The 12,498-nt window shown below is 45.1% G+C and overlaps 1 protein-coding gene across 14 annotated transcripts in view; it reads right to left on the reverse strand.

Moving 5' to 3' along the window:
- The window catches only part of LOC139381482 (LIM domain-binding protein 3-like), an 80,832-nt gene that overhangs the window by 4,651 nt on the left and 63,683 nt on the right, over positions 1 to 12,498 (reverse strand). For 9 of the 14 annotated variants that reach the window (XM_071125059.1, XM_071125054.1, XM_071125062.1 and 6 more), the window contains 5 exons: positions 1,733 to 2,100; positions 1,274 to 1,631; positions 601 to 781; positions 370 to 490; positions 25 to 140 (listed from right to left, as the gene is read on the reverse strand). In XM_071125059.1, coding sequence (XP_070981160.1) covers positions 25 to 140; positions 370 to 490; positions 601 to 781; positions 1,274 to 1,631; positions 1,733 to 2,100 — 1,144 coding nt within the window. Of the gene's footprint in view, positions 1 to 24; positions 141 to 369; positions 491 to 600; positions 782 to 1,273; positions 1,632 to 1,732; positions 2,101 to 2,776; positions 2,837 to 12,498 lie in introns of all 14 variants that reach the window. The other 5 variants (XM_071125052.1, XM_071125050.1, XM_071125055.1 and 2 more) reach the window with 1 other exon arrangement.

Raw genomic sequence — 12,498 nt, forward strand, 5'->3', positions numbered from 1 at the left:
GTACAGCGCTGTAGCCATTCTTACCGCACAGACAAAGCAGGTGTCGTGCCAAGTATGACCCAGTGCTTCAATGAACTTGTCTCCCGCTTCTACTGGGAAGTCACAGCCATGGCACTTGGTGCTGAAGAGTGAAATGTAGTCTGGAAGAGAAAGCATAGAGTGTGAAAACACTAGCAGAGTGCAAACTGTAGCAAAGCTACATGCGTAAAATGTTTTAATAATTGTCTCTATGTGTATAATTCAAATGTTGTTCAGTTGCAGAAGAGGACATTATGTCAAACATACAGGAGCTAGTTTGGGCTCTGAAGGAAACATTCAACACTTGAGGCGTTTCATTATGTGCCATGCTATTCCATTGATCTAAAGTACCTTTCTCGCAGTAGGGCTCCCCGTCCTCCATGTGGAAGAGGCTATTTCCAAAGGCCTTGCCACAGGCAGCACACACAAAGCAGGTGGTGTGCCATGTCTGCCGCAGAGCATGCATCACCTCCTGCACACCAAAAAGAACGCAGGGACAAAAAGTTATTGTGTGGGTGTATGCTACGCACAAAGTGACTTCGTGTGTGTTGTACTTGTCTGCGTTTGGGTCCGTCATCTTACCCCCATGATCTTGGTGTTGCAGCGGGCACAGGTGGGGGCAAAGAACTCTCCGTAGCAGTTCTCACAGTACACTGCGTTCTGCTCCTCCACAAAGCTGCAGTCTGCCAGCGATGTGTGGCAGTAGTGACAGTTGAACTCCTCTGGGTGCCAGGATCGACCCAGGGCCACCAGGAAGGGTCCCCTGTAATGACAGAAAGCAGGTGAAAGCTATGATCCCTTATTGATGTCACCTGTTAAATCCACTGAAGGGGAGGAGGCAGGTTAAATAAGGATTTTTAAGCCTTGAGACAATTGAGACATGGATTGTGTATGTGTGCCATTCAGAGAGTGAAAAAGCAAGACAAAAGATTTAAGGGCCTATGAACGGGGTAGGTGCCAGGCCCACCGGTTTATGTATTAAGAACTGCAATGCTGCTGGGTTTTTCACACTCAACAGCTTCCCGTTTATCAACAAGGGTCCACCACCCAAAGGACATCCAGCCAACTTGACACAACTGTGGTAAGCATTGGAGTCAACATGGGCCAGCATCCCTGTGGAATGCTTTCGACCCCTTGTAGAGTCCATGCGCTGATGAATTGAGGCTGTTCTGAGGGCAAAAGGAGAGGGGGGTGTAACTTAATATTAGGAATGTGTTCTTAATGTTTTGTACACTCAGTGTATCGTTGTTGTTACCTGATCATGTTGTTGCAGGCTCCACAGAGGGGTGCTCTGTTGCTGTTGGCAGCGAAGCGCTCCGCCCTTTGGGCCACACCCCGGGCAACGGGATTGAAAGGGGCAGGGGTGGGGTTGTAGGGGGCGGGGCTTGGGTTATAGGCAGGACTTGGGGCAGAGTGAGGGGTGTGGGCAGAGCCAGGGTGTGGGATATAGGCCGGTGCTGGTGGGGCACTCTGAGGTAGAGCAGGCACTTTCATGCTGGTGCTGGTGGTCTTGCTGGGGTCAAACTTGTTCGCAAAAGAGTCATCAGTGATCCAGGGGGGCCTGCTGGAGGGGGGTTCAGGGGCGGCGGCTTGGGGTGGAACAGGGGCAGGAGCTATGACCCAAAGAGACACCCGGTTAAGTAAACACTATCCATACTTACCGTATTGTTAACACACATACAAATGGTCACACAGCGCCACCTGCTGTAACTACCTGGCACGATGCAGGCGGTGCTGACCACCTTGGGTGGGGGAGGGCCCACAGGGATCTGGATGGAGCTTTGCTGCATGTGAGGAGGCTGCTGCATGTGAGAAGGCTGCTGCATGTGTGGAGGCTGCTGCATATGTGGAGGCTGCTGCATATGCGGGGTCTGGTACATGGGAGGTCCCTGCTGCATGGGAGGTCCCTGCTGCATGGGAGGCCCTTGGTACATGGGAGGCCCCTGCTGCATGGGAGGCCCCTGCTGCATGGATTGCCCCTGCTGCATGGATTGCCCCTGCTGCATGGATTGCCCCTGGTACATGGATTGCCCCTGGTACATGGGAGGGGCTTGTTGCATGGGGGGAGCCTGGCCATATTGGCTGCAGAAGGATAAAAAAAGAAGCTGAGTGACATCACCACCACCAAGATGGAAACATATTTACTAGTCTGATCATCAGTCTAGCTGTTTTCTGAACGGTCATAGTTTAGACAATATAGCAATCTAAACTGGGAAACTGTACTACAAGTATCAATTACTAATAAGGAGACTGTTAGCACTATGCCTCACGATTAAACCTAGTACGCTGAATGCTGGACAGCCACCTCTCTCCTTCCTGACTGAGTGTCCACATATGTTTCGAGTCTTACCTGGAGCTCCTCCACTTCACCAGACACGTTTAACTCAAAGGTTAGTGGGAGTTTAATATAGCAGAGACCCACACAGAGAGAGAGAAAGACAGCCTGGTATCAGAGAAACAGTGTTAGAACAGAGAGCCTCAGTTATGGCAGTGAGAGATTCACAGAGTCACCAACAGATTTCATTTGAGCGGAGAGAGGAGCAGATTTTGACATATTTGTAAGAAAGGGGAGGTTAAAACGCAGGTTAAAACGAACACTGTCAAAGCACAATTTTCATCCTTCGAGCTAAAAACAGAGGGAGGGGAATAAGGATGTGTTATTCCGGAAGTTAAGTTATGTTGACAAAAAGGGAAGGAAGCACACTATCCAGATGTTCTATGGACAGTGGCATCTGGATAAACTTCCCCACAGAAGTACCTGGAGACTGAGGATTTGTACTGGGAGCTGTAACCAGAGGCAGACTGTTGCAGGTTGTAGCTATAACGCATCAGAAACAAAAAGGGGTCAGGCGTCAAAAACAGGGGTCAAAAATAGCTCTTTGGATGAAGGCCATGTACACCTATACCTGTATGATGCCGTGCTGCCCAATGAGTTTGTTTCCGATAATGGCATCCGGTTTTTAAATATTGCATGTGCAGATGTAACTTTTCTCCACTGTTTACTGAAGGAAAGCAAGAGTCATCAGATTTGTCACATATTGTAACATTATCAGATCACAGCAGTTCCATTCTAACTGCTAGTCAGTCAGCCTAGTTTGATCACAGAGTCAGCTGTGTAGCGTTTGAAACAAAGGGCAGCACACAATCAGTCTCTTTGAAGTATAGGTGAACTTGGTTTCATAGCAATACCTTCGTGAGAGCACACATTCACACACACAAAGGAAAAAAATATTTATCCCAGAGAGAAAATTAAACAGGTTCTGAAAATCCATGATCCTAACACTGCCAAACCAAATTGATACACACCTAAGCTCCTATACACCATATCTCTATTTATCCCCATCAATCAAGGAAACTATATTGATACACACACACACACACACACACACACACACACACACACACACACACCTGGCTCCACTGCACAGGCCAACACTCCTGGTAACATCAGTTAACACATCCAATCCACATCGAAAAGAAAACAATGACACAATTATTAGGAAACGTTCAAGTGGGCCACAGGACCACGTCTCAAAAACACACTAACATGCTGGCGAGATGAATTCACTTCAAACCACCCTTCACTGCACATCATGAGTCGATATAGCCTTCACAGTTTTAAGCAACTGTGGTAACCACACTGGCTCCAGAAGATCTCTATAAAATACCACTATTATATTAAAAGGTTAGATTTGATTTCATTCGTTATTTAAACACAGCTGTTGATACAAAACAAAAAAATGGACCCTCTACAATGGTTGGCTGAACCAAACAAACTTAGGGATCATTGAGTCATACATACCATAAACCCCCTTGTTATGCAAAGCAAAACAATGAAGGTAATTTCATAACATCCCCACTAGACACTGACAAATCAGAGGGTATTCTACAAGCACAGAAAATAGTCATCTTTTGTGATAAGTGTCACATTTTGAAATTGTGTACCGAATTCTATAGCATTCTAGCGCACATAATATGACCCTTCCAGCTACTGTACTATGAAGCATCACATCGATCAACAGCTGCTAATTGCCTGTAGCCACTAGTTAGCCATTCAGTAGTTGACTTGAATGGTGCATCGCAGCCATAGATAACGATTTAGTACATCACTGATTTGCAGGATACAAATGATTGTGATCGACATCCAAGTGCTACACCCTTCTGCTGTTCTATGACAAACTACCCCCCCCCAGATCATAATTAGTCAAGCCAGTGTGTGAGCATGCAGTTGAGCAGTGACGTGCAGAGTGAGCATGGGAGAGCGTGGGATAGAGGAGCTACCACCATCACACAAGGTGGTACAATCACTAACTGGACTACTATGTGCACTACCAAGTGAACTACTCTCATATCACTAATTATGTGGCTGTCGCAGGTTGAAGAGAGCCCATTAATACCAACTCTGAGAGTAGGCTGTTCCTTACTATGACATGCAAAGGTCCAGACTTGAACGGGCCTGTGGGGATTTTGTGCGTGTGTTAAATGGAAGAAACAGGGTGACCTGCAAATTCTAGATGAGAGATGGAATGTCAAAAAAAAAGTCAACTTCAGAGTGATGTTAGCCACATTCAGCATTAAAATGGGATTTTTTTTTATATTGGGGTCAAACATACAGTGCCTTGCGAAAGTATTCGGCCCCCTTGAACTTTGCGACCTTTTGCCACATTTCAGGCTTCAAACATAAAGATATAAAACTGTATTTTTTTGTGAAGAATCAACAACAAGTGGGACACAATCATGAAGTGGAACAACATTTATTGGATATTTCAAACTTTTTTAACAAATCAAAAACTGAAAAATTGGGCGTGCAAAATTATTCAGCCCCCTTAAGTTAATACTTTGTAGCGCCACCTTTTGCTGCGATTACAGCTGTAAGTCACTTGGGGTATGTCTCTATCAGTTTTGCACATCGAGAGACTGAAATTTTTTCCCATTCCTCCTTGCAAAACAGCTCGAGCTCAGTGAGGTTGGATGGAGAGCATTTGTGAACAGCAGTTTTCAGTTCTTTCCACAGATTCTCGATTGGATTCAGGTCTGGACTTTGACTTGGCCATTCTAACACCTGGATATGTTTATTTTTGAACCATTCCATTGTAGATTTTGCTTTATGTTTTGGATCATTGTCTTGTTGGAAGACAAATCTCCGTCCCAGTCTCAGGTCTTTTGCAGACTCCATCAGGTTTTCTTCCAGAATGGTCCTGTATTTGGCTCCATCCATCTTCCCATCAATTTTAACCATCTTCCCTGTCCCTGCTGAAGAAAAGCAGGCCCAAACCATGATGCTGCCACCACCATGTTTGACAGTGGGGAGTCTCCCACCTCAGCTGTAGATCTCTGCAGTTCATCCAGAGTGATCATGGGCCTCTTGGCTGCATCTCTGATCAGTCTTCTCCTTGTATGAGCTGAAAGTTTAGAGGGACGGCCAGGTCTTGGTAGATTTGCAGTGGTCTGATACTCCTTCCATTTCAATATTATCGCTTGCACAGTGCTCCTTGGGATGTTTAAAGCTTGGGAAATCTTTTTGTATCCAAATCCGGCTTTAAACTTCTTCACAACAGTATCTCGGACCTGCCTGGTGTGTTCCTTGTTCTTCATGATGCTCTCTGCGCTTTTAACGGACCTCTGAGACTATCACAGTGCAGGTGCATTTATACGGAGACTTGATTACACACAGGTGGATTGTATTTATCATCATTAGTCATTTAGGTCAACATTGGATCATTCAGAGATCCTCACTAAACTTCTGGAGAGAGTTTGCTGCACTGAAAGTAAAGGGGCTGACTAATTTTGCACGCCCAATTTTTCAGTTTTTGATTTGTTAAAAAAGTTTGAAATATCCAATAAATGTTGTTCCACTTCATGATTGTGTCCCACTTGTTGTTGATTCTTCACAAAAAAATCCAGTTTTATATCTTTATGTTTGAAACCTGAAATGTGGCAAAAGGTCGCAAAGTTCAAGGGGGCCGAATACTTTCGCAAGGCACTGTATCTAACCATTAATAATTGTGAAGGGAATATTGACATTGTGGAGAAAGAGGTGCAAATTAGTCAAACAAAAACTTTGCAAATGCTGCCAAACCCCCACATGAGCTTACATTCCTCCTCTTGTCCCTTGAGACAATCTGCAGTGTACCGTCTGCACATCAAGCCCCATGGACGTTTTCCTATCCATTCAGCTGTAATGGAGAGAGCTAATGCAAAGAGCTTTTGGAGAGAAGTTGGACCCGGTGCAGGCAAGCAAAAAAGTTGCACCGACCTATTGCAGTCCCATAAAATAGCATGTATCCAATTGGGTCTGTCGCAGTTCATTTTGCACCACTTTTCATGCTGCGACAGATGTAAATAATCCGATAGTCTTATGAAACACGACCAATCCGAATGAAGCAACACTGCAGTCACTGCAGCTCCTTTGATCCGACTAGTGTCCCAAAGTTCGTTTTAAAATTTTTATTTATTACCCTCCTGTCCCCTATCCCACGTACCGAAGCAACTCTGCACACCACCGTCTGTGACGTGGTCAGTCTCTCTGTCACTGTGTCAGTCTGTCCAGGTGTGTGTGTACCTCAGGTGCTTGGGTTTCCCAGAGGGCAGGGTGCGCTTTCGTTTGGGCAAAGTGCTGCTTCGGAACACTGGGGTGATTGACAGAGCCTCCAGCGCAGAGGTGGGCGGTGGCCCTTGCTTATAAACCTTGTTTCTTAACGAGAGCCAACAAGAGAGGTCTGAGAGACGGTTTAGGGCTCACTCCAATTTCCTCCACATACACAATGAGAACTTAGAATTTCTTATGCCATCTTAAACCCTCTGAAATACTACACTGTAATGCAAAATAGAGGGTAACACTTTAGTTGGATAGTCCTTAGTAGATGTTTTATATATGTTCAACTAACTGTCAACAAATTGTCCTCTAGCAAAAACGATCCTATCTGCCCAATCTCAATACGTATGGCCTTTCGCGGTACCCTGCAAGTAGATGGGACCCTATTTTTTATGTGATTTTTGATCCTACTGACAAACCACCATTCATGGATACGATATGATATACTTTATTGTCCATTTACATGGAAATTAATTTCATCTGCTGTGATGGTCCAAAATAGTTTTCGGAGTGTCCAATAAAGTAGTATAGACACCATGCCTCTCGATGGTCCAAAATCCTAATCCAGAAGTCTAAGAAAATGATCTCAGGCATTGCCATTGAAGGTCCAAGGTCCAATGGGGTGATCTGGGGTATTTCACCAAGATGCAATATCTGGCTCATGTAATTATGTCGAAGAGCGTTATACGCCAACCCTAGCAAGCTGTTGCATATAAACGGACTTGCAGTTGGTAGTTTGCTAATAGTTTGAGCATCTATAGATCATCTATTGTGGACAATCCAAATAAATCCCGTTTGACACCCTGTATACTCTTCCATCCACTATTTCAGCATCAGAAAATAAAGCTCTCCCAACCCAATCCATATTCCTCACAAACCTCTTCTCTGGCCCCCCATAAAATAACAAATATGTACTAGCATCTGTACCTGCTTCTGCCCCTCCTATCTCAACCAAATCCACACAACACATTGGCCTAGCTCCTGACTGACATAAAAGGTAGAAACTGTGACGGGGGGAGTGATTGAGTGACAACTGTACCTAGACTGTGTAATCAAAGCAGACGAGATATGGGAGGCTGCATGCGTCAGGTGGCGAGGTGCCCCAGAGGGGACTGCAGGGGCCTCAGGGGCCACTGGCTGTGTCTGGGTGGCTGGGGGTAGCTGCTCGCTGCAGAGGACAGAGTAGAGTTAAAACAGCCAGGAAGGATCAAGAGAGGGAGGTCGGGCTCTGGGGGAAACTAGGAAAGGGAATTTGGGGAATTCTTTGTGTGACATATTGACTGTGTTCACCCTGCAAACTCTCTCTAGATTTGACAGAACTGTCTGCTTCCTATGGGGAAGGGGGCAGCAGTGATGACCAACCATAAAAGCAACAGCTTGCACAGCCCCAGGTCATTGTTATATTGTATTAAGGCTGGTCTAATAAAAAAAACAGGTTTAAGATGGATGGATCGTTATGACGATGAGGACGTTATGGGTTAAAGGATGATGGGTTTGGCAGACATGCTCTGCATGACTACAGTACTCCACTGCCTTGAGGCTCTCTGTTCTCACACCGCTCACAGACATGGCAGGTCTTCCCGGTGTCTCTCTCCTCACAGTTTCCACGCAGTCCAGATGATCACAGCATCATCAGACCGTTTGACTTACCTTGGACACTCTCCCCTGTGAATGTACTAAACCCAAAGCCATAAATGCATACTGCTCATGAAACCTTTCACCTAACCACTCATGTAGTACAATCAAGGTTTTCCAAGTCTAATTGGAAACATAAAAACAAAAAACACACATTTCAATAAATGTTCAATCAATCACATTGAAAAAGAAAAAGTGAGACAACATCAGAACAATACAGTCACTCTCAATGAAAGTGCACACACAAATATAGGTACATGCCAAAGACAAGGAAGAGCACTCAGTTGGCGGAGGACAATAAAACCACAACAGACAAAAACTTTCAACCCACACAGCATTACCTCTCAGGGGTGGGTTCAGGGGCTACGGGGGCGGGCTCTGGAGACTGCGAAGCAGCAGGTGAAGCCACCTGATTGGGCAAAGCAGCGCTAGCAGGCAGAGCGACAGGTGCGGGGCTGATAGAGATTGGAGCATGCTCAAAAGGGCTACTGCATAAGAGGTCAGGTTGCATTGAGAGAAAACTGTCAGCAGTCTGAGGCCGAAAATCATATATACAAACAGCCCACGTAGGGCTAGGTGTATATGAATTAGAGAGTTAATGTCAGCACAAATAGACCTGTAAAGGTATATGGCCTCAATCACACGCAAAACCAAAATCCTTGATATTGCTCAGCCCAACGCAAGGATGTCCACCCAGGAACAAATTGAAAAAGCGTAGAAAAATAAATCAATTACAATTATTTACGAGTCTTATCTTTCAATATAAGGAGTTGGAGCTCGAGGTGAGCAAAAACCCCTATGCAGGAAATAAAAACCACACAGAAAAAGAAAGCAATCTGCTCACGGACATTTTAACTATTGGTTTTGGGTGAGTCACTGGAGAACGTATAGAGACTGGCAGCGGAGGCGAGTGGGGAGATTCTCTGGTTGTATCATGGAAAGCTGCCTAGCTGCTACTGCACGAATCGATTGTGCATAACGCAGAATGATTAAATAACTGTGTCAAGACAAGAGCGCTTCATCAATCATGTCCGAAGCCAGAGAGAGAGGGTTGCAGAGGGTACCATCTCACTGGGATGAAGCAGGCTATATTGCGTGATATGTACTTCGTCTTTACTTTACTAACACAGTGCATTAAACAGTGATTTGTAACGATACAGAACATCATACTAATCTAATCTAATATAATCAGAGACAATCTAAGGTGTCGGGAGAGTTTCAGCCATAAACCCTGCTGGGGAAAGGATTAAACAGAGTATACAACAACAAAAGCAAAAAAAAGAGAGAAAAATGTGAACACTCAGTCAGCATGGCATAATCAATGAGTGCACACACACTACAGAACATTTGTGAATTGACTTTTAAACCTAAGTAAAAACTAACAGATGTTGACATTTTAAAACACAGCTGACTTGGACATGAGGCCAAAACATTGAGTGAATGACTGAGGGAGAAGGTGGCGTTGAGGTTGCCCCACTCCGGACTGGGGAGAACGGAATGAATGCAATGCCCAGGGGGAGCTGCCCAGGCTGGAGGACAGACAGAGGATGGCAGGCATCTAGCAGCAACAGGCCTGATGGTGGTAGACCGATGGCTGACCCCTACTCACTTCCAGCACCCTGACCTCTTCTCCTGGACATCTCTCTGACCCCCCCCCCCCTTCCTGTTGACATTTACAGGCAGGTATAGAAGGGATAGTTGGAATGTCATATGTCAGGGAGGTGGTATGGCACAGAGAGAGGTCAGGTAAACAGTGGTCTCAGGTGGTCATTTAACCCTTCATCACTTTCTTTGGTGAACCCGTGAGGTTAGCAAGTGCTCCTAGGTTGTGGTTGTAGTATGTCTTTCTATGGTGTGTCTCACGGCTAGATGTGTGGAGTACGGAGTGGAGTGTTGGTGTGTCGGCAGGGGAGATGGAGGCTGGGTACAAGGACAGGGCAGGCCACAGTCACACAGATACTAAAGACACTATTATTTCTGAATCCAACCAACCAAGTTTTCATCAACAAAGTTTTGTAGCGTTAACTGCTTTCATCTAGAGAAACCGCTACAAAGTCACTTTTATCTGATGGGAGTGTAGGGCAGGGTTCCCCAATAGGGGTCTCGCGGGCCAAATTCGGCCCAGGGGTGATGTTATTTGGTCCCCCCAAGTTTTCTGAGCAAAAAACAAACAAAAAAGCATTTTTTTTAAAGGCCCATTGCAGTCAAAAATGTGATTTATCTGCGTTTTAAATATAATTCACACACTATGAGGATGGAATAATACTGCCCTTTTAGTATAAGAGCTGTTTGAAAAGACCCCCTAAAATTTCAGCCTGTTGTGGTGGGATGGAGTTTTGGCCTGCCTGGTGACGTCATCAGGCAGTAAATTAGTAAATAGACCAATAAAAAAGAAAGTTCCAAAGCGCTCTGCCAATGACACCTAGCTAGTTTTCCCCTCCCACTCAGACCACAGTCCTAGCTAAATTCTTGCTTGAGAAATAGCTCTTTGCTGCTCTTTGTTTGTTTTTTTACATTTGAATTTAAAACAATCCCAGTAAGGTAATACATTTTTACACAGAAATGATTTGATATTGAGATAAAAATGGCTGCAATGGACCTTTAATAAAATACTAAAATCACCAGTAATTGAGCTCAATGTGATTTTAATTTAGGAAATATGTTCCCCAAAATTGTAAAATCACCAAAAAATGAGCTCAAAGGGATTTTAATGTAGTAAATCTGTCTGAAGCATTCCCACACAAAAATAGAGAAACAAGGGGCCTCCCGGGTGGCGCAGTGGTTAAGGGCGCTGTACTGCAGTGCCAGATGTGCCACCAGAGACTCTGGGTTCGCGCCCAGTCTCGGTCATAACCGGGAGGTCCGTGGGGCAACGCACAATTGGCATAGTGTCCGGGTTAGGGAGGGCTTGGCCGGTAGGGAAATCCTTGTCTCATCGCACACCAGCGACTCCTGTGGCGGGCCGGGCGCAGTGCACGCTAACCAAGGTTGCCAGGTGCACGGTGTTTCCTCCGACACATTGGTGCGGCTGGCTTCTGGGTTGGATAGGCGCTGTGTTAAGAAGCAGTGCGGCTTGGTTGGGTTGTGTATCGGAGGACGCATGACTTTCAACCTTCGTAGCGATGAGACAAGATAGTACCACGAAATTGGGGAGAAGAAAAGGCGGTCAAATTAAAAATAAATTAATAAAAAAGAGAAGCATATCGTATCCCAATTTAATCAAGGTTGGAAATTATAATTTTTTAGTCAAATTTGGGATTCTTGCGGTCAATTTAGTTTACTAATTATTTATACCTACTGATGTTCCATCAGCTCAAAATCAGCCCACGGCTGAATGTAATTGTGGACCCCCGGGTATAAGCCTATCTGGCATAGGTACAGACATCTAACTTCAATACTACTGGATCTCTATTTGAACTCAGACAGCCATGTACACAGACACAGACATAGGCACAGACAGACTTCCCTCACAACAAGTGGTTTATTTAAACAGACATTCTGTGCAGCTCACTTGGTACACACAGAGGCCTTCAAAACACAATAACCCTCTCCATGCTGTATCAATAGATTGCATGGACATAATTGCTGTGATGTATTTCCAGACGTATTGAGGGAATGAGTGTTCCAAGTTAGGGGCATAGGAAGGGTATTGTGCTTTGAAGGCTGAATTCAAAATCTGTTACCTCCGATTAAAAACATAAGGGGAAGGGGGGAAAGAAGAGAGAAGAAGAAAGAGGCCACACCTGACGGAGAGATGTTAAAGATAGTTGATTGCATACATGCACCACTCTTTCATCTGCCAATTACCTATAAACAGTTAGGAATTTGAACGACTTAATCTGTATACTAAAGCCATTTCTCACTCTCTTTCACTGTGGAAAGGAAAAACTTGAGGATAGTTTAGAAGTCTATGGCTGGTAACGTCTGCTTGGCACAACTGTCAACATAGGGACATTGTTACTGCTCCCACTAAAGCAGCTGTGTTAGTTAGGCAGCTCCATGGGCAGGCAACCTTCTCAACTACAATTTCACTCTGCTCCTCATTCTCTGAGACCGAAAGACCACTCCGGGTTAGGCAGGTAAACACTGGCATGTGTTTGCATGATACTGGTGAAATGGGCAGGCAAGGGCAGGCGATTGAGAGACCAGTCCATGCTCTTACAGGCAATTTAGGAGGACGATAATTGAGATTACAGCTAGTCAAGGCAGGGGGAAATGGGTCTAGTACCACAAACACGTTCAGCTACTTC

The sequence above is a fragment of the Oncorhynchus clarkii genome, chromosome 23 (genome assembly GCF_045791955.1).
Source record: "Oncorhynchus clarkii lewisi isolate Uvic-CL-2024 chromosome 23, UVic_Ocla_1.0, whole genome shotgun sequence".
NCBI classification, from domain to species: Eukaryota; Metazoa; Chordata; class Actinopteri; order Salmoniformes; family Salmonidae; genus Oncorhynchus; species Oncorhynchus clarkii.